Source organism: Oncorhynchus clarkii, chromosome 4 (genome assembly GCF_045791955.1).
Source record: "Oncorhynchus clarkii lewisi isolate Uvic-CL-2024 chromosome 4, UVic_Ocla_1.0, whole genome shotgun sequence".
Taxonomy (NCBI): Eukaryota; Metazoa; Chordata; class Actinopteri; order Salmoniformes; family Salmonidae; genus Oncorhynchus; species Oncorhynchus clarkii.
This window is the reverse complement of record NC_092150.1, coordinates 74,248,255-74,270,577: the sequence shown is the minus strand read 5'-3', so window position 1 is coordinate 74,270,577 and position 22,323 is coordinate 74,248,255. Positions and strand designations below refer to the sequence as shown.

General features: G+C 42.5%; 1 protein-coding gene across 1 annotated transcript in view; it reads left to right on the top strand.

The window, feature by feature from the left end:
- The window catches only part of LOC139407269 (FIG4 phosphoinositide 5-phosphatase a), a 101,508-nt gene that overhangs the window by 56,618 nt on the left and 22,567 nt on the right, over positions 1-22,323 (top strand). The window contains exons 17-21 of the mRNA XM_071150900.1: positions 7,095-7,233; positions 8,772-8,830; positions 12,292-12,439; positions 14,127-14,213; positions 22,081-22,279. Of these exons, the coding sequence (XP_071007001.1) occupies positions 7,095-7,233; positions 8,772-8,830; positions 12,292-12,439; positions 14,127-14,213; positions 22,081-22,279 (632 nt within the window). The remainder of the gene's footprint in view (positions 1-7,094; positions 7,234-8,771; positions 8,831-12,291; positions 12,440-14,126; positions 14,214-22,080; positions 22,280-22,323) is intronic.

Below are 22,323 nucleotides of genomic sequence, written 5' to 3'. Positions count from 1 at the left end.
CCTTGAGATGTTTCTACAACTTGATTGGAGTATACCGGTGTTAAATTAAATTGATTGTACATCATTTGGAAAGGCACACACCTGTCTATATAAGGTCCCACAGTTGACAGGGCATGTCAGAGCAAAAACCAAGCCATGAGGTTCAAGGAATTGTCCGTAGAGCTCCGAGACAGGATTGTGTTGAGGCACAGATCTGGGGAAGGGTACCAATACATTTCTGCAGCATTGAAGGTCCCCAAGAACACAGTGGCCTCCATTTTTAAATGGAAGAAGTTTGGAACCACCAAGACTCTTCCTAGAGCTGGCCGCCCGGCCAAACTGAGCAGTCAGGGAGGTGACCAAGAACCCGATGGTCACTCTGACAGAGCTCCAGAGTTCCTCTGTGGAGATGGGAGAACCTTCCAGAAGGACAACTATCTCTGCAGCACTTAACCAATCAGGCCTTTAGGGTAGCCAGACAGAAGCCACTCCTCAATAAAATGCACATGACAGCCAAAGACACCTAAAGGACTCTGACCATGAGAAACAAGATTCTCTGGTCTAATGAAACCGAGAGAAAGATTGAACTCTTTGACCTGAATGTCAAGCGTCACGTCTGGAGTAAACCTGGCACTATCCAAATGGTGAAGCATGGTGGTGGAAGCATCATGCTGTGGGGATGTTTTTCAGCGGCAGCGACTGGGAGACTAGTCAGGATCGAGGGAAATATAAATGGAGAAAAGTACAGAGATCCTTGATGAAAACCTGCTCCAGAGCGCTCAGTACCACAGACTGGGGTGAAGATTCATCTTCCTACAGGACCAAGACCCTAAGCACAGCCAGGACAACACGAGTGGCTTCGGGACAAGTCTCTGAATGTCCTTGAATGACCCAGCCAGAGCCCGGACTTGAACCCGATCTAACATCTTTGGAGAGACCTGAAAATAGCTGTGCAGCGACGCTCCCCATCCAACCTGACAGCTTGAGAGAATCTGCAGGGAAGAATGGGAGAAACTCCCCAAATACAGGTGTACTAAGCTTGTAGCTAAAAACCTGGTTTTGCTTTGTTATTATGGGGAATTGTGTGTAGATTGAAGATAGAGAAAAAAACTATTTTGAATCAATTTTAGAATAAGGCTGTAACGTAACAAAATGTGGAAAAGGTTAAGGGGTCTGAATACTTTCTGAATGCACTGTACAGTATTACCTACAGTTGAATGATGTTCTAAGCTCTGTGCTTTCTGTTCACTGAGGAGGAGTAACTAATAATGCTTTAACATGACATAATTACTGTAGATGACTAACAAACCTCTAGTAGCTTCATCTAATTCCCTATAGTATTCCCTATAGTGTTCTCTAGATAGTAACTGGCATTTTGATATGGGCTGCATTTATTGTTGATGGGTAGTGATTGTATAACCATGCTGTTAAGCGTCAAGAATATAGTCATAACCCCACTTTGTAAAATTATGCAGTGTATTCAGGATCCAGTTTCCCGATAGCGATGGAACTTAGGCTTACGAGTGTTTGAGTGATGCATCGTTCCTACAACCGCCGAAGATGTAACATGCATTTCCCAAAACTCCACACAGAGAGAACATTTGTTAAGTGTGTAGTTGAGGCATGTGATCGAAAGACAAGCAGCGCTGCTCTCGGAGCAGCTTCCTCAATTAAAGTCTTGGCCTACCTTAACATTAGGAGAATAATTCCACAATACTGACGACAGATCAGCTTCTAGTGCGATATTATCACCTATGGCTGTAAATATTGAGGCAACTTATTCTAATGCTCATAGGCATTACCCTATAATTACCATATAAAATGTGCACATGCTACACCATGAAATGTATTGAGACACGATTTCAGATTGGAGACTACAATGAGCAAAATACAACTCAATTGAATTAGCATGAAATTGATTTCAATATGACTGATCAAAATATATGTATATATGTAGTCGATACAGTTGCATAACAAAGACATTGGTGACTTTGTATTTGTGATCAACTTCGTTCCCTGGTACCTTTAGTCCTTAGGAAACTTCTTAATAGAACAGGTACAACGCCCTAGGGACCTTCTGCCTTGTAAATCTCTTTGAAACGTCAGGTGTCTTTCTTGGAAACTGATGTAACGGATGTGTACGGCCTGTGCACCTGTCAGTGGTGACTGAAACATGTGACAAGATGCAAAATGGTCAGTTTCACAGCAATACTTGTTTTGCCTTTCTACCTTCTTTCCTCTGGGTTCCTCCCATTCTTCTTTTTCTCCCCTCATCATCCCTCTCCTCTCACACTGTTCCTGACAATACAGGATGTTTGTGTGGGTCAGGGACGGTGTGTGATTTCAGTCACACAGGCAAGGCTAATGTTTTTATTTAGTCATTGCCCCAATATTACTCTTGCCTCACTGACTCTCAAGGTCATGTCAAACTTTTGGCCGGACGTGAGCTTTGGAGCTCACCTGTGCATGATGTCATAGGGTCCTTCACTAAATATGTCATGTTTCATGATGGAGACCACACACACACACACACACACACACACACACACACACACACATCTCACACACACACACACACACACACCACACACACACACCTCACACACATCTCACACACACACACACACACACACCTCACACACACACACACCACACACACACACACCTCACACACACACACCTCACACACACACACACACTGTTTTGCAAAGTGTTTCCCTTGAGCTGTAACCCCTTTCTCAGAACAACAATTATTTAAAGTATATAACAGAGAAGGACAGGTGTAGCATTGACATCACATTGTACATGCAGAATCTATTGCATCTGTGGAGGATGTACAGAACAGAGAAACAATAGTGTTGAATTAAAGGAACACAAGCTCTAACACACACACAAACACTAACCTGTCTCCCATGTACAATTAACACACACACAAATGTAAAAAACACATTTTCTTCTCCTTGATGTTTGTAGCTGTGTGTTTTCCTCCATTTTTTGACATTAACTCCTGATTTATTTATTGAATATGATGGAAATTACCTCTAGAAATTACCAGGGAGAGAGATAGAAAGAAAGAGCCTGTAATTGCTGCCAAACACCCTCGTTTTGCAGCTAATTACCCGCCTTGGCTCTTAAGTGTGTTAGTACGGGGCTGCGCAGCACAGAGGGAGGTGTAGAAACCTAATCAATCACACCTCGCGTCACCACAACATGGTATAACACATGACACACAGACGGCAGAACGATGATCTCTGCAGCACCCATCTGCCACACCTACAAACTGTCTGGTTTTAATGATGTTTTCCCCTCATGTATTCATCACAGGAGTCCCTGGAGCCTTTAATGTACATGTAGTTGTATTAGATGATTCATCTTCATTTTTCTCTCTCTATCCTCCTCTTCCATTTTATCTGGCTACAAAATGACTGTGTGGTCAAATGACCTTAAAGTGGCCTCACGGGTGGCGCAGTGGTCTATGGCACTGCATCGCAGTGCTAGCTGTGCCACCAGAGACTCTTGGTTCGAGCCCAGGCTCTGTTGCAGCCGGCCGCGACCAGGAGGTCCATGGGGCGACGCACAATTGGTCTAGTGTTGTCCGGGTTAGGGAGGGTTTGGCCGATATCCTTGTCTCATCGCGCACTAGCGACTCCTGTGGCAGGCCGGGCGCAGTGTGCGCTAACCAGGTCGCCAGGTGCACAGTGTTTCCTCCCACACATTGGTGCGGCTGGCTTCCGGGTTGGATGCGCGCTGTGTTAACCTCTCTGGGGCCAAAAGCCAGGGAAAATTCAGAGCGCCAAATTAAAATAAATTACTATAAAAATCTAACTTTCATTAAAGCTACACTTGTTGTGAATCCAGCCAACATGTCAGGTTTCAAAAAGGCTTCTCGGCGAAAGCAAACGAAGCTATTATCTGAAGATGGCACCACCGTAAACAAAGAGAGAAACCATATTTCAACCCTGCAGGCGCGACACAACGCAGAAATAAAAATATAATTCATGCCTTACCTTTGACGAGCTTCTTTTGTTTTGCACTCCAATATGTCCCATAAACATCACAAATGGTCCTTTTGTTCGATTAATTCCGTCCATATATATCCAAAATGTCCATTTATTTGGCGCGTTTGATCCAGAACAACACCGGTTCCAACTTGCGCAACGTGACTACAAAATATCTCAAATGTTACCTGTAAACTTTGCCAAAACATTTCAAACGACTTTTGTAATACAACTTTAGGTATTTTTTTTTGTAAATGATTGATAAAATTGAAGACGGGATGATCTGTGTTCAATACAGGAAGAAAACAAACTGAAGCATGCTTTCTGGTCTCGCGCCTCTATCTAACAGTACACTTCAAGTTACCCTTGTTCAAGATGGCCATACTTCTTCATTACACAAAGGAATAACCTCAACCAATTTCTAAAGACTGTTGACATCCAGTGGAAGCGATAGGAACTGCAAGAATCTGGATTCCGAATGAAAACCCATTGAAAAGAGAGTGACCTCAAAGAAGAATAATAATCTGAATGGTTTGTCCTCGGGATTTCGCCTGCTAAATAAGTTCTGTTATACTCACAGACATGATTCAAACAGTTTGAGAAACTTGAGCGTTTTCTATCCAAATCTACTAATAATATGCATATCTTAACTTCTGGGGATGGGTAGCAGGCAGTTGAATTTGGGCATGCAATTCATCCTGACGTGAAAATACTGCCCCCTTGTCACCAAGAAGTTAAGAAGCAGTACGGCTGGTTGGGTTGTGTTTCAGAGAACGCATGGCCTTCGACCTTCGTCTCTCCTGAGCCCGTACAGGAGTTGTAGCGATGAGACAAGATAGTAACTACTAAACAATTGGAGAAAATTAAAAATGTAAAAAAATCTGAGCCAAATGACCAACACTATAGAATAATGACTTCCTGTTACTATAGAACATCTACTTCCTGTTACTGTAAAACATTTACTTTCTGTTACTGTACAACGTTTACTTTCTGTTACTGTACAACGTTTACTTTCTGTTACTGTACAACGTTTACTTTCTGTTACTGTACAACATTTACTTCCTGTTACTGTACAACATTTACTTTATGTTACTATAGAACATTTACTTCCTGTTACTATAGAACATTTACTTCCTGTTACTGTACAACATGTACTTTCTGTTACTGTACAACGTTTACTTTCTGTTACTGTACAACATTTACTTTCTGTTACTGTACAACATTAACTTTCTGTTACTGTACAACATTTACTTTCTGTTACTATAGAACATTTACTTTCTGTTACTGTACAACATTTACTTCTGGTTACTGTACAACATTTACTTTATGTTACTATAGAACATTTACTTCCTGTTACTGTACAACATGTACTTTCTGTTACTGTACAACATTTACTTTCTGTTACTATAGAACATTTACTTCCTGTTACTGTACAACATGTACTTTCTGTTACTGTACAACATTTACTTTATGTTACTATAGAACATTTACTTCCTGTTACTGTACAACATGTACTTTCTGTTACTGTACAACATTTACTTTATGTTACTATAGAACATTTACTTCCTGTTACTGTACAACATGTACTTTCTGTTACTGTACAACATTTACTTTATGTTACTATAGAACATTTACTTCCTGTTACTGTACAACATGTACTTTCTGTTACTGTACAACATTTACTTTCTGTTACTGTACAACATTTACTTTCTGTTACTGTACAACATTTACTTCCTGTTACTGTACAACATGTACTTTCTGTTACTGTACAACATTTACTTTATGTTACTATAGAACATTTACTTCCTGTTACTGTACAACATGTACTTTCTGTTACTGTACAACATTTACTTTCTGTTACTGTACAACATTTACTTCCTGTTACTGTACAACATTTACTTTCTGTTACTGTACAACATTTACTGTCTGTTACTGTACAACATTTACTGTCTGTTACTGTACAACATTTACTGTATGTTACTGTACAACATTTACTGTCTGTTACTGTACAACATTTACTGTCTGTTACTGTACAATATTTACTTTTGTCACAGGCGTAGACTAACGAAAAAATGCTTACTTCCGGGTTTTTAACAATGCAGAGTTAAAGAAAGAAAAAGTGACACAAGGAATAAATGCGTAGTGAATAACAATGACGAGTGCAAATAACATGACGACATACAGGGAGTACCAGTACTGAGTCGATGTGCAGGGGTACGAGGTAATAACATGATTATATACATGGAGTACCAGTACCGAGTCGATGTGCAGGGGTATGAGGTAATAACATGGCTATATACAGGGAGTACCAGTACCGAGTCGATGTGCAGGGGTACGAGGTAATAACATGACTATATACAGGGAGTACCAGTACTGAGTCAATGTGCAGGGGTACGAGGTAATAACATGACTATATACAGGGAGTACCAGTACTGAGTCGATATGCAGGGGTATGAGGTAAATGTACACATAGGTAGGGTTATAGTTACTAGGCAACAATATAGACAATAGACAGTAGCAGCAGCATGTAGCCATTTGACTAGCTCTTGTTTAGCAGTCTTATGGCTTGGGGGTAGAAGCTGTTCAGTCTTATGGCTTGGAGGGAGAAGCTGTTCAGGGTCCTGTTGGTTCCAGACTTGGTGCATCTGTACCGCTTGCTGTGCGGTAGCAGAGAGAACAGTCTATGGCTTGGGTGGCTGCAGTCGTAGACATTTTTTGGGGCCTTCCTCTGACACCGCCAGGTATAGAGGTCCTGGATGGCAGGGAGCTCAGCCCCAGTGATCTACTGGGCCGTACTGACCACCCTCTATAGCACATTGCAGTCGGATGCCAAGTAGTTGCCGTACTAAGCGGGGATGCAGCCAGTGAAGATGCTCTCAACGGTGCAGCTGTAGTACTTCTTAAGGATCTGAGGGCCCATGCCATATCTTTTCAGCCTCCTGGGGAGGAAGAGGCTCTGTCGTGCCCTCTTCACAACTGCGTGGGTGTGTGTGGACTGTGTTAACTCCTTAGTGATGTGGACACAAAGGATACATTTACTTCCTGTTACTTCCACCTCGGTCTTGTACATATTGTGCTTAATATATCATCGTCTCTGTGACTCTCTCTCTGTCTCAGATGCAGACCGGCAGGATGCCATCAACCTGTTTCTGCAGGTGTACCAGCCGTCAGAGTCTAAGCCTCACCTCTGGGAGCTGCCCACTGACTTCTACCTGCACCAGAGGAACTCTATGGCGTTGACTCACGACAGGCGCAGGTACACACACCACGGCAGATGCGTACTCACACGCTAATATGCCTGGTGGGAGATCACTTAGACAAGATTACCAGCTGCATCTGTGTTTCTTTTACAGCAGAGGGCTTACCTGCAGAACAGCTGTGTGTGTGTGCGTGTGCTCGTGCTCAAGCTTGTCTGAGTGTGTGTGTTGCCTGAGAGCGCACGTGAAGGCATATATATTCCTCTGTGTAGAAAGAAAGCTCTGTCCCCACCACCACCACTGTATGTGAGTTTCTGACCAGAGAAGGGAACACTTTACATTTGCTGTGTTAAGAGTCTTAAGAGGGTTTATTCAAAGCAAGGAGAGGGCAACTCTCTGTCAGTACTGTAAGTTATGGCTTCCTTCCCTTTCTATCACCTCTGCTGTGTGCTAGCAGGAGACGTGATCAACTCCCCCGTCATCATCTCTGGGGCTTCAAGTGCACCTTGGTTCCCACTTACCCTGCTTCCTCTCACTGTAACCCCACTCTCCATCCCACCGTCTCACTCACCCTCGTCTTCTGGCTCTCTCTCTCTTTTTTTTTTGTCTTTTTCCTTTTCTCTTGGTTCTTACCCATATTTGACCCCACTCCTTTGCCTTTCTTTAAAATGTTTTATAATGAAGTGTCTCTTCTCCATCTCCTTCTCTTGGTCCCTCTCTCTTGGACACGCTCGCTCTCTGTCTCATTCTTTCTTTTTTATTTCACACCCTCTCCACCCCCTCACTCCCTCTAGCCCTGCACAGTCATGAATTTTAAGCCGAGCCCTAACCATGCCCGCGATGTTCAGGCCCTACCCTACCCAGGCCTGATTGCTTCTGGCAAATTTAAGGCCCTGCCCAAAACCCAAAATCAGAAGTAACTTCCTCCCTTAGTAAATCCATTAGCTGCTCCTCTCTGTCTGTCACTGGCTACATGAAAAAACAGTCCCTAACCCCACGTATAATATCGGGGCTCGTCTGGCTCGGGTAGGGTAGCAGACCTCTACTACCGCTCTCTCATTCTTTATTTTTACTTTGATGCCCTCTCTCCCCCTCTCACTGTCTTTCACTCTCCTCTCTTTCTGTCTTCCATTCTCTCACTCCCTCTTTCCCTTTCTCTTCTCGTATGTTCTGACCCAGATCTGTCTGCCTACCTGCCTGACTGTGTTCAGTCAATTCTTTGTGGTTGTGCTGCTGTCATAATGACAGACCCAGATTGCTGTGGCCACTCCACCGTTCAGTTACAAAGACCAAGATGACTATGTTATTATCATAAGAAACGAAATCTGCAGTCAGTCTTTTTCCTCTCAACCAGCCACACAACTCCCTATAATTGCTGTATTTATTTACACAAACTGGACTTCATTGAATTAAAGGGATGATGTATTAGTTGTTAGGGTGTCGTCAAGCTGAATCCTAGTTTCATATCTGGGTTATGGACGTAAGGTATTCATTGGTGTTATGGCAGTGAAGGTAGAGAATGCAAACCTTACGGAGACTTGCATTTATCATAATGTTGAACGCTGTTAGCTAATCCTTGTTGTGTGTTTCTCTCTAGCTATACGTACTGGTGGTCGGAGGGGATCTTATCCTACCTGCCTCTGCCCTATGATGAAGGTATCTATTCAATCATACACACATCTGGTTTGGAAAGTAAAGTTTGTCTTAAAGTCAAAATCATGACCGACGTAAATGAAAAGAATATGCTTTTCTCTAATTTCACGGTGTGTGTGATTGTGTGTACACAATGAGCATGTGGCGTATGTACAATATGTTAGTGTGACGTGTCCTAATCACGGTGTGTGTGATTGTGTGTACACAATGAGCATGTGGCGTATGTACAATATGTTAGTGTGACGTGTCCTAATCAGGGTGTGTGTGATTGTGTGTACACAATGAGCATGTGGCGTATGTACAATATGTTAGTGTGACGTGTCCTAATCACGGTGTGTGTGATTGTGTGTACACAATGAGCATGTGGCGTATGTACAATATGTTAGTGTGAAGTGTCCTAATCAGGGTGTGTGTGATTGTGTGTACACAATGAGCATGTGGCGTATGTACAATATGTTAGTGTGACGTGTCCTAATCAGGGTGTGTGTGATTGTGTGTACACAATGAGCATGTGGCGTATGTACAATATGTTAGTGTGACGTGTCCTAATCAGGGTGTGTGTGATTGTGTGTACACAATGAGCATGTGGCGTATGTACAATATGTTACTGTGACGTGTCCTAATCAGGGTGTGTGTGATTGTGTGTACACAATGAGCATGTGGCGTATGTACAATATGTTAGTGTGAAGTGTCCTAATCAGGGTGTGTGTGATTGTGTGTACACAATGAGCATGTGGCGTATGTACAATATGTTAGTGTGACGTGTCCTAATCAGGGTGTGTGTGATTGTGTGTACACAATGAGCATGTGGCGTATGTACAATATGTTAGTGTGACGTGTCCTAATCAGGGTGTGTGTGATTGTGTGTACACAATGAGCATGTGGCGTATGTACAATATGTTAGTGTGACGTGTCCTAATCAGGGTGTGTGTGATTGTGTGTACACAATGAGCATGTGGCGTATGTACAATATGTTAGTGTGACGTGTCCTAATCAGGGTGTGTGTGATTGTGTGTACACAATGAGCATGTGGCGTATGTACAATATGTTAGTGTGACGTGTCCTAATCAGGGTGTGTGTGATTGTGTGTACACAATGAGCATGTGGCGTATGTACAATATGTTAGTGTGAAGTGTCCTAATCAGGGTGTGTGTGATTGTGTGTACACAATGAGCATGTGGCGTATGTACAATATGTTAGTGTGACGTGTCCTAATCAGGGTGTGTGTGATTGTGTGTACACAATGAGCATGTGGCGTATGTACAATATGTTAGTGTGACGTGTCCTAATCAGGGTGTGTGTGATTGTGTGTACACAATGAGCATGTGGCGTATGTACAATATGTTAGTGTGACGTGTCCTAATCAGGGTGTGTGTGATTGTGTGTACACAATGAGCATGTGGCGTATGTACAATATGTTAGTGTGACGTGTCCTAATCAGGGTGTGTGTGATTGTGTGTACACAATGAGCATGTGGCGTATGTACAATATGTTAGTGTGACGTGTCCTAATCAGGGTGTGTGTGATTGTGTGTACACAATGAGCATGTGGCGTATGTACAATATGTTAGTGTGACGTGTCCTAATCAGGGTGTGTGTGATTGTGTGTACACAATGAGCATGTGGCGTATGTACAATATGTTAGTGTGACGTGTCCTAATCAGGGTGTGTGTGATTGTGTGTACACAATGAGCATGTGGCGTATGTACAATATGTTAGTGTGACGTGTCCTAATCAGGGTGTGTGTGATTGTGTGTACACAATGAGCATGTGGCGTATGTACAATATGTTAGTGTGAAGTGTCCTAATCAGGGTGTGTGTGATTGTGTGTACACAATGAGCATGTGGCGTATGTACAATATGTTAGTGTGAAGTGTCCTAATCAGGGTGTGTGTGATTGTGTGTACACAATGAGCATGTGGCGTATGTACAATATGTTAGTGTGACGTGTCCTAATCAGGGTGTGTGTGATTGTGTGTACACAATGAGCATGTGGCGTATGTACAATATGTTAGTGTGACGTGTCCTAATCAGGGTGTGTGTGATTGTGTGTACACAATGAGCATGTGGCGTATGTACAATATGTTAGTGTGAAGTGTCCTAATCAGGGTGTGTGTGATTGTGTGTACACAATGAGCATGTGGCGTATGTACAATATGTTAGTGTGACGTGTCCTAATCAGGGTGTGTGTGATTGTGTGTACACAATGAGCATGTGGCGTATGTACAATATGTTAGTGTGACGTGTCCTAATCAGGGTGTGTGTGATTGTGTGTACACAATGAGCATGTGGCGTATGTACAATATGTTAGTGTGACGTGTCCTAATCAGGGTGTGTGTGATTGTGTGTACACAATGAGCATGTGGCGTATGTACAATATGTTAGTGTGACGTGTCCTAATCAGGGTGTGTGTGATTGTGTGTACACAATGAGCATGTGGCGTATGTACAATATGTTAGTGTGACGTGTCCTAATCAGGGTGTGTGTGATTGTGTGTACACAATGAGCATGTGGCGTATGTACAATATGTTAGTGTGACGTGTCCTAATCAGGGTGTGTGTGATTGTGTGTACACAATGAGCATGTGGCGTATGTACAATATGTTAGTGTGACGTGTCCTAATCAGGGTGTGTGTGATTGTGTGTACACAATGAGCATGTGGCGTATGTACAATATGTTAGTGTGAAGTGTCCTAATCAGGGTGTGTGTGATTGTGTGTACACAATGAGCATGTGGCGTATGTACAATATGTTAGTGTGACGTGTCCTAATCAGGGTGTGTGTGATTGTGTGTACACAATGAGCATGTGGCGTATGTACAATATGTTAGTGTGAAGTGTCCTAATCAGGGTGTGTGTGATTGTGTGTACACAATGAGCATGTGGCGTATGTACAATATGTTAGTGTGACGTGTCCTAATCAGGGTGTGTGTGATTGTGTGTACACAATGAGCATGTGGCGTATGTACAATATGTTAGTGTGACGTGTCCTAATCAGGGTGTGTGTGATTGTGTGTACACAATGAGCATGTGGCGTATGTACAATATGTTAGTGTGAAGTGTCCTAATCAGGGTGTGTGTGATTGTGTGTACACAATGAGCATGTGGCGTATGTACAATATGTTAGTGTGACGTGTCCTAATCAGGGTGTGTGTGATTGTGTGTACACAATGAGCATGTGGCGTATGTACAATATGTTAGTGTGACGTGTCCTAATCAGGGTGTGTGTGATTGTGTGTACACAATGAGCATGTGGCGTATGTACAATATGTTAGTGTGAAGTGTCCTAATCAGGGTGTGTGTGATTGTGTGTACACAATGAGCATGTGGCGTATGTACAATATGTTAGTGTGACGTGTCCTAATCACGGTGTGTGTGATTGTGTGTACACAATGAGCATGTGGCGTATGTACAATATGTTAGTGTGACGTGTCCTAATATGCGTGTGTGTGTGTGTGTGCTTCCAGTTCCCTGTGAGGAGAATATGAAGAAGGTAGGGGTGAGGAAAGTGAACCGTTACGACGAGAGCATTGATACCTACACAGAGTTCTTCAAACCCTACGAACTCACCTCCTTTGACGACACCTTCTGCATAGCTATGACCAACTCTGCACGGTACGTACCCTAACCTGCATACAGTCACATCAATATCTACTGGGTCATGGCAGGCTAACCATATTGCTTTTTAGTTTCATACAATGACATGTCTGAATACTGGCCTGAGCAAAAATATTATAATTGTAAATTGACAATGAAGGTATTATATACAGGGCCTTCAGAAAGTATTCATACGCCTTGACTTGTTGTTGTTACAGCCTGAATTCAAAATGGATTCCATTGTTTTTTTGTTCACCCATCTTCACACAATACCTCATAATGACAAAGTAAAAACATGTTTTTTGATTTAAAAAAATAATGAGAAATGAATTACAGAAATCTCTCACTTATAAAGGTATTCACAACCCTGAGTCAATAGTTTGCAGAAGGACCTTTGGCAGCGATTACAGCTGTGAGTTTTTCTGGGTAAGAGCTTTCCACACCTGGAGTGTGCAGCATTTGCCCCTTATTCCTTTCAAAATTATTTAAGCTCTGTCAAACTGGTTGTTGATCTTTGGTAGACAGACAATTTTAGGTCTTGACAGATTTTCCAATTGATTTAAGTCAACAGTAACTCTGCCACTCATGAACATTCAATGTCTTCTTGGTAAGCAACTCCAGTGTAGATTTGGCCTTGTGTTTTAGGTTATTGTCCTGCTGAAAGGTGAATTAATTTCCCAGTGTCTGGTGGAAAGCAGACTGACCCAGGTTTTCCTCTAGGATTTTGCCTGTGCTTAGCTCCATTCCGTAAAAACGTTATCCTGAAAAACTCTCCAGTCCATAACAATTACACACATACCCATAACATGATGCAGTCACCATTAGGCTTGTAAATTTAGAGAATGGTACTCAGTAATGTGTTGGATTGGATTTGCTCCAAACATAACATTTTGTATTCAAGACAAAAAGTGAATTGCTTTGCTACATTTTTTGCAGTATCACTTTAGTGCCTTGTTTCCAACATGATGCATGTTTTGGAATATTTCTATTCTGTACAGGCTTCCTTCTTTTCACTCTGTCAAGTAGGTTAGTATTGTAGAGTAACTACAGTGTTGTTGATCATCCATCCTCAGTTTTCTCCTATCACAGCCATTAAACTCTGACTGTTTTAAAGTCACCATTGGCTTCATAGTGAAATCCCTGAGCGGTTTCCTTCCTCTCCGGAAACTGAGTTGATACACCATCCAAAGTGTAATTAAAACTTCACCATGCTCAAAGGGACATTCAATGTCTGTTTTTATTTTTATTTTTACCCAACTACCAATAGGTGCCGTTTGCAAGGCATTGGAAAACCTCCCTGGTCTTTTTTGGTTGAATCTGTGTTTGAAATTCACTGCTCGACTGAGGGACCTTACAGATAATTGTATCTGTAGGGTACAGAGATGAGGTAGTCATTCAAAAATCCTGTTAAACACTATTATTGCACACAGAGTGAGTCCATGCAACTTACTGTATGTGACTTGTTAAGCAAAGTTTTACTCCTGAACTTATTTAGGTTTGCCATAACAAAGGGGTTGAATACTTACTGACTCAAAACATTTCAGCTTTTGCACAACTCCAATATTAGGAAGGTGTTCCTAATGTTTGGTGTACTCACCTGTTGCAGAGAGACAAAAGAGATTTGGATCTGGGTGCAGACATGAGGTTAACTATGATGTGTTTTTCCTGGGATAATGTGATGATTATGTTCTCTCTGTGTGTGAAGGGAGTTGATGCCCAAGACGGTAGGAGTGGACCCCAGCCCCTTCACTGTGCGCAAGCCAGAGGAGACTGGGAAATCTGCTGTGATTGGGTGAGTGTACTCTACTCGCGTGTGTCCTGACTTTGCGTTAATTCATCTGATGACTGTTATTTATCTTATCACCTAACTATGTTTAATTGTTACCTGATTAAATTAATAATGTAACAATCAACTCATTAGGATCTGGGGTACCATGAGAGCGGTTCTTTAAAGAGTTACCATCTCCATATTTAAAGGTCTTTGCCTATCGCATCTATAAACAGTCAATTTATTAATCGTAACCTCGTATCATATCATCATTCTGAACAGTTGTAACCTCCTTGTATCTGCAAAAACCCAATCCGTATTTATGATTCAGTACTACACAAATTGGTTGAATTATTAATTTACCAGCTAACTAAATGGTAACACAAGTTAAACATACACACTTAATACATTAGAAACAGGTCCCAAGCAGACTGACACAATATGGCAGCTTGTTACAAAAGACAGAAAGCGAGAGAGATGGACAGAGACATACACTACCTTTTCAAAAGTTTGGGGCCACTTAAAAATGTCCTTGTTTTTGAAAGAAAAGCAAAAAAAAATGTGTCCATTTATAATAACATCAAATTGATCAGAAATACAGTGTAGACATTGTTAATGTTGTAAATGACTATTGTAGCTGGAAACGGCTGATTTAAAAATAAAATAAAAATGAATATCTACATAGGCGTACAGAGGCCCATTATCAGCAACCATCACTCCTGTGTTCCAATGGCACGTTGTGTTAGCTAATCCAAGTTTATACTTTTAAAAGGCTAATTGATCGTTAGAAAACCCTTTTGCAATTATGTTTGCACATCTGAAAACGGGCCTTCTTTAGACTACTTGAGTATCTGGAGCATCAGCATTTGTGGGTTCGATTACAGGCCCAAAATGGCCAGAAACAAAGTACTTTCTTCTGAATCTCGTCAGTCTATTCTTGTTCTGAAAAATGAAGGCTATTCCATGTGAGAAATTGCCAAGAAACTGAAGATCTCGTAGTGCGCTACTCCCTTCACAGAACAGCGGCAACTGGCTCTAACCAGAATATAAAGAGGAGTGGGAGGCCCCGGTGCACAACTAAGCAAGAAGACAAGTAGATTAGAGTGTCTAGTTTGAGAAACGGACGCCTCACAAGTCTTCAACTGGCAGCTTCATTAAATAGTACCCGCAAAACACCCGTCTCAACGTCAACAGTGAAGAGGCGACTCCAGGATGCTGGCCTTCTAGGCAGTTTTCAGATGTGCAAACATAATTGCAAAAGGGTTTTGTAATGATCAATTAGCCTTTTAAAAGTATAAACTTGGATTAGCTAACACAACGTGCCATTGGAACACAGGAGTGATGGTTGCTGATAATGGGCCTCTCTACGCCTATGTAGATCATCAATTATTTATTTTTTTGACAAAAAATGGGTTAACATAAACAAGGAAAATTCGAGGTGACCCCAAACCTTTGAACGGTAGTGAAATATTTTGCTACATTTAGAAACTACTCTCACTGTAATCATACACTTTGCACACGGACCGCCACCCGTTTGGAGTAATAAATCATGACGTGTGTGCTCGTGGGTGCGCTTCTCGTTGTTCGCTCGTGTGTGTGTGTGTGTGTGTGTGTGTTCCGCACAGCCGTTGTTTATGTGTGTTTGTATATTTCTGTGTCTCAACACATGTATATGGAAGCCGTGGGCCAAAAACAAGACACTCATCTTCCATTAGCTGACTCATGTGAGCACACACACACACACACACACACCACCTCTTTACCTTCTTGAAAACCTTCAATAACACCTAGTTGTTGAGCAACTACGTGTGTTAGTATGATATTGAACTCCTATAAAGGGCATGTATTACTCCTGTTCCTTTAACCAGCCAATGGCTGTTTATGGATTTATTTATCAAAGCACAACCTTTTAATGAATGATTGAGTGTCCGGTATCATTCTCTACTGGAGTGTTATGTAGGCGTCCAGATTGGGGTTGTCCATCCGTTGTAGAGAGAGGACAAAGCTTTGATTACACTCTCTCTCTCCTTTTCTCCACCCCCCTACTCCCCCCTAACCTCTCTCTCTCTCCCTCTGCCCTCCCCCTACTCCCCTCTGTCCTGCTGCCTAACCTCTCTCTCTCTCTCCCTCTGCCCTCCCCCTACTCGTCCTTGTCCTGCTGCCTAACATCTCTCCCTCTCTCTTCCCCCCTAACCTCTCTCTCTCCTTCTCTCTACCCCCCCTACTCCCCTCGGTCCTCCCCCCTAACCTCTCTCTCTCCCTCTGCCCTCCCCCTACTCCCCTCTGTCCTGCTGCCTAACCTCTCTCTCCTCCCCCTAACCTCTCTCTCGCTCCCTCTGCCCTCCCCCTACTCCCCTCTGTCCTGCTGCCTAACATCTCTCCCTATCTCTTCCCCCCTAACCTTTCTCTCTCCTTCTCTCCACCCCCCTGCTCCCCTTGGTCCTCCCCCTAACCTCTCTCTCCTCCCCCTAACCTCTCTCTTTCCCCTCTCTCCACTCCCCTCTGTCCTGCTGCCTAACCTCTCTCTCCTCCAACCCTAACTTCTCACTCTCCCTCTCCCTCTGCCCTCCCCCTACTCTCACTTCCCCCTAGTCCCCTCTGTCCTCCTGCCTAACCTCTCTCTCTCAATTCAATTGACTTTATTGATATGGCAAGTTCATTAGTTCTTACATTGTCAAAGTATACATATCGAAAAAATAAATGGTGGGACCAACAGCAATAATAATAGTAGTAGTGGACATGGAATTACCATTAACAACAACTACAACAACAATATTAATCAGAATAACAATACATTAAAGCAATGGTAGTAGACCAGTGTCAACATGACTGAGAAGACACATGACCTGGTAGTAGACCAGTGTCAACCTGACTGAGAAGACACATGACCTGGAAGTAGACCAGTGTCAACATGACTGAGAAGACACATGACCTGGTAGTAGACCAGTGTCAACCTGACTGAGAAGACACATGACCTGGTAGTAGACCAGTGTCAACCTGACTGAGAAGACACATGACCTGGTAGTAGACCAGTGTCAACCTGACTGAGAAGACACATGACCTGGAGGTAGACCAGTGTCAACATGACTGAGAAGACACATGACCTGGTAGTAGACCAGTGTCAACCTGACTGAGAAGACACATGACCTGGTAGTGGACCAGTGTCAACATGACTGAGAAGACACATGACCTGGTAGTAGACCAGTGTCAACATGACTGAGAAGACACATGACTTGGTAGTGGACCAGTGTCAGCATGACTGAGAAGACACATGACCTGGTAGTAGACCAGTGTCAACCTGACTGAGAAGACACATGACCTGGTAGTAGACCAGTGTCAACATGACTGAGAAGACACATGACTTGGTAGTAGACCAGTGTCAACATGACTGAGAAGACACATGACCTGGTAGTAGACCAGTGTCAACCTGACTGAGAAGACACATGACCTGGTAGTGGACCAGTGTCAGCATGACTGAGAAGACACATGACCTGGTAGTAGACCAGTGTCAACATGACTGAGAAGACACATGACCTGGTAGTAGACCAGTGTCAACATGACTGAGAAGACACATGACGTGGTATGAAAGACAAAACAAAACAAGATGGGAAATATTATTGACATTACTTTGCACTTTTCACTGGCTGTCCCTCAGGTTGTGGCAGGAGGACACATATTTGGCTGCCAAAACTGCACATTTTGGCTTTTATACCTAATAAATATTAGATTTTTTCTTCATATTTTATAGTTTCAAATTCTTTGTATTGAATTATAATTTTGGGAAAGAAATATTCTCTTAGGTCTGAGTATTTGTCACAGTGTAATAGGAAATGCAGCTCTGTCTCTACCTCTCCCCTGGAGCAGAGTGAGCACAGCCTGTCCTCTCTGGGCAGCCAGGTTTGTCTGTGACGACCGGTCTCTATAGCCCGACTGTGCTAACTGAGTCTGTACCTAGTCAATGTTTTCCTCAGTTTTCTATCAGCCACAGTGGTCAGATAGTCTGCCACCATGTGCTGTCTGTTTAGAGCCAAATAGCATTGAAGTTTACTTTGATTCTTTGTGGTGTCTTTCCAATAGGTGATATATTTTTCTTTTTGTTTTGTTATGATTTGGTTGGGCCAGATTTTCTGAGTGCTGTCCTGAGGCTGGTTTGGGTTGGTGAACTGAGCCTCAGAACCAGCTGGCTGAGGGGATTCTTCTCTTGTTTCATCTCTTGACATTGTAGAGCTGTGTGATGGAATGTTTTGGGGTCACTTGTTTTTAGATGGTTGTAAAATTTGATGGGTCTTTTTTCTATTCGTATGAGGAGAGGGTATTGGCCCAATTCTGCTCTACATGCGTTATTTGGAGTTTTTCTTTGCACTTGCAATACAGTCTTGCAAAACTCTGCATGCAGTATTTCGATTGGATGTTTGTCCCATTTGGTAAATTCACTATTAGAGATTGGACCCCATACTTCACTGCCATATAGAGCAATTGGTTCTATAACTGATTGAACATTTTTGAGTCAAATTCTAATTGGAATTTTGATTTTGATGTTCCTTTTAATGGCATAGAATGCTCTTCTTGCTTTGTCGCTCAGCTCATTCACAGCCATGTGAAAGCTACCTGTGTTGCTGATATTTAGTCCTAGATATGTGTCGTTTTTGGTGTGTTCTAATAGAACTGTGTCCAAATATAATTTATATTTGTCATCCTTATTTACGGACCTTTTTTGGAATATCATTATATTTGGGTTTTTTAGGTTAACGGTCAGAGCCCAGGTCTGACAGAACTTGTGAAGACGATCTAGGTGCTGCTGTAACCCCTCTTTAGTGGGAGACAGCAGCACCAGGTCATCTGCTTACAGCAGACACTTGATTTCAGTGTTGTGTAGGGTGATACCAGGTACTGCCGATTCTTCTAATGTTTTTGCCAATTCATTAATGTAGATGTTAAATAGTGTTGGACTTATTGGGCAGCCCTGTTTCACTCCCCGTCCCTGAGAGAAGAAGTCTGTTTGCTTGTTGCCAATTTTAACCGCAGATTTGTTTTTAGTGTACATTGATTTAATAAAATCATATGTTTTCCCTCCAATACCACTTTCTATTAGTTTATAAAAAAAGACCTTCGTGCCAAATTGAATCAAATGCTTTCCTTAAATCTACAAAACATGAGTAGATGTTGCCTTTGTTTTGGTTTACTTGTTTATCAATTAGAGTGTGGAGGGTGTAATGTGGTCTGTTGCACGATCATTTTTCAGAAATCCAATCTGGCTTCTGCTCAGGACGTTGTATTCGTCAAGGAAATGATGTAATTCCTCTGTAATTATTTGGGTCAAATTTGTCTCCATTTTTATAGATTGGTGTGATCAATCCCTGGTTCCAAATATCGGGATAAATACCTGCAGTGAGGATAATGTTGAAGAGTTTGAGTATAGCCAATTTGAATTTGTGGTCTGTATATTTGATAATTTCATTTAAAATACCATCAGCACCACAGGCATTTTGGGGTTTGAGAGTGCATAGTTTTTCCAATAAATCTTCTTCTGTAATTGGGGTATCCACAGGATTCTGATAGTCTTTGACTGCTGATTCAAGGATTTGTAATGTTTCTTGTATATCTTTTTGTTCTGGGCTCTTTGTTATATTGCTGTAGAGGATTGCAAAGTGATTTCTCCACATATCCCCATTTTGGATAGCCAATTCCTCATGATGAGGTTTGTTTAATTTATTCCAATTCTCCCAGAAGTGGTTTGATTCTATGGATTCCTCAATTCTAATGTGCTGTTCCTTTTTTGTTCTTAGGGTGTGTTTGTATTGCTTCAGTGTTTCCCCATATTGAAGGTGTATATTTTTGTTGTCTGGTTCTGTGTTTTTTATTAGATATATTTCTCAATTACTTTCTTAGATTTTTGCAATCATTATCAAACCATGTTTCATTATCTGTTATTTCTGGTTTGCTCTTATGCTTCTTTAGATTAGCCAAGGAGGCAAATTTGTCAAATATAAAGTTTATGTTCCAAACGACCAAATGTACACCTTCATTGCTGTAGGAGAATGTTAAGGCTAAAAAGTTGTCCAGGAGAGATTGTATTTTTTGGCTACTAATTGCTTTTTGGTAGATGTCTGTACTGTTTGCACTCCATCTATAGGCCTGTTTTGTACCATGTCATTTATTAGGCGGTGATGCTTCATGGTTGGGTTCTGCCCTTCTCAGTACACTGTGATTTTACTGTGGTCTGAGAGAGGTGTTAGTGGGCTGACTGTGAAGGCTCTGAGAGACTCTGGGTTTAGGTCGGTGAGGAAGTAGTCTACAGTGCTGCTGCCAAGGGATGAGCTGTAGGTGTACCTACCAAAAGAGTCCCCTCTCAGCCTACCATTGACTATGTACAGACGGAGTGTTCGACATAGAGCTTCACGAGCTGTACTCGAGCTTTTCACTTTGTCATAGTTGTTTCTGTGGGGGTATGTGGGGAGGGAAAGGTTGTTGCTTCCTGGTAGGTGTTTGTTCCCATGACTGTTAATAGTGTCTAGTTCTTCTGCTGTTCTAGCATTCAGGTCTCCACAGACCAGTACGTTGCCTTGGGCCTGAAAGTGACTAATTTCCCCCTCTAGAATGGAGAAACTCTCTTCATTGAAGTAGGGTGACTCTGAGGGGGGAATGTATGTGGCACAGAGGAAGACGTTTTTATCTGTCAAGATAGCCTCCTTGTTGATTCTTAACCATATAAAGAATTATCCTGTTTTGATCAATTCGATTGAATGAATTAGTTCAGATTTATACCATATTAGCATTCCCCCTGAGTCTCTGCCCTGTTAGATTCCTTTTAATTTAGTGGTTGGTATGATTATCTCCCTATAACCTAGTGGACAGCCAGTGGAAACATCACCTCTGCACCATGTTTCCTGTAGTACTACAATATCAACATCATCAATTTATTTCAGGAAGTCTGGGTTTCTGCTCTTTAGTCCAAAAGCAGAGGAATTCAATCCTTGTAAATTCCAACATGCAACGTAAAAAGATTTCATAACTTTTTTTTATTTTCTTTACCTTCAAAATGAGACAAACACTCACAATCCAACAATAACTATTAAAATAGGATTTTTCAATTAAAGTAAACTCTTATTATGCAAATGTGATTTGTTTATCATTTAAGATAGAATTTGTGTCATGCCACTTGGATGGGTGTAGTGTGAGGATGGTGGAGTTCTTGTGGTCATCTTACCATGACCCTCGGCCTATCACATGTGAGCATAGTAGACTCAGCATTTGTTTAATGTCACTCATTTGATTTGGTGGGGGCTGGGCCAGTTGCTCCTCTCACAGCCTGTGCGTAGCTCTGCCTGCTGGGCTGTGGCTCCTCCAAGTGTGGGTCTGCGGTGGGAGGCCTCGTCTGGGTGGCTCTGAAGCTGGGCTGGGGTGGTCTGTGCTCGTGGCTGGGGGTTCCAGGGTGCTGGTCCAGGGTGTTGTCTCTGTGATCTTGGCGGGGTGGAGATTGCTCCGCTGTTCCTGGATGGAGAGGTCGGACTGCGGTTTAAAGTGACGTCCTTGAGAGTCTTAGCAATGATGGGGACTGTCTCCCTGTACAGGTGAACATGGTCATAGAGACAGTCCAGATCGAGGGTGGGATGGTGGGCCAGGTGTACCTCCCCCTAACCTCTCTCAGCCTTTGTCTGGCTCTGTCTTGTTAACCATGTTTATTAAAAAAACTACCAACGATACTGTCTACCTCTACTGTCTGTTTATTCTGTGTGTCTAAGAGCAGTATGGTCACGCTATGGACTACTGACACTAACTACTACTAATGTGTGTGTTAGCTGGGTGAGACAACCACTAAGATGAATGCATGAATTGTAAGTGGCTCTGGATAAAAGTGTCTGCTAAATGTCTAAAATGTAAGTGTGTGTAGTGCTAAGAGCAGTAAGGAGGAGACGGTGGTCCAGAGGAAGACAGCGGCCAGCGCCCCCCCACCCCCCAGTGAGGAACAGATCTCCAGCAGCTCAGAGGACGACTCCGAGGACGACCGCGACGATGACGGATCAGTGTCCCAACGCTCCACCCCCGTCAAACTACTAACCGAGTCTGGGGAGAGCGTCCGCACTCAGGAGGTATGGGATGGGAAACGCGCTGACACAAACACAGGTAGCCAGCT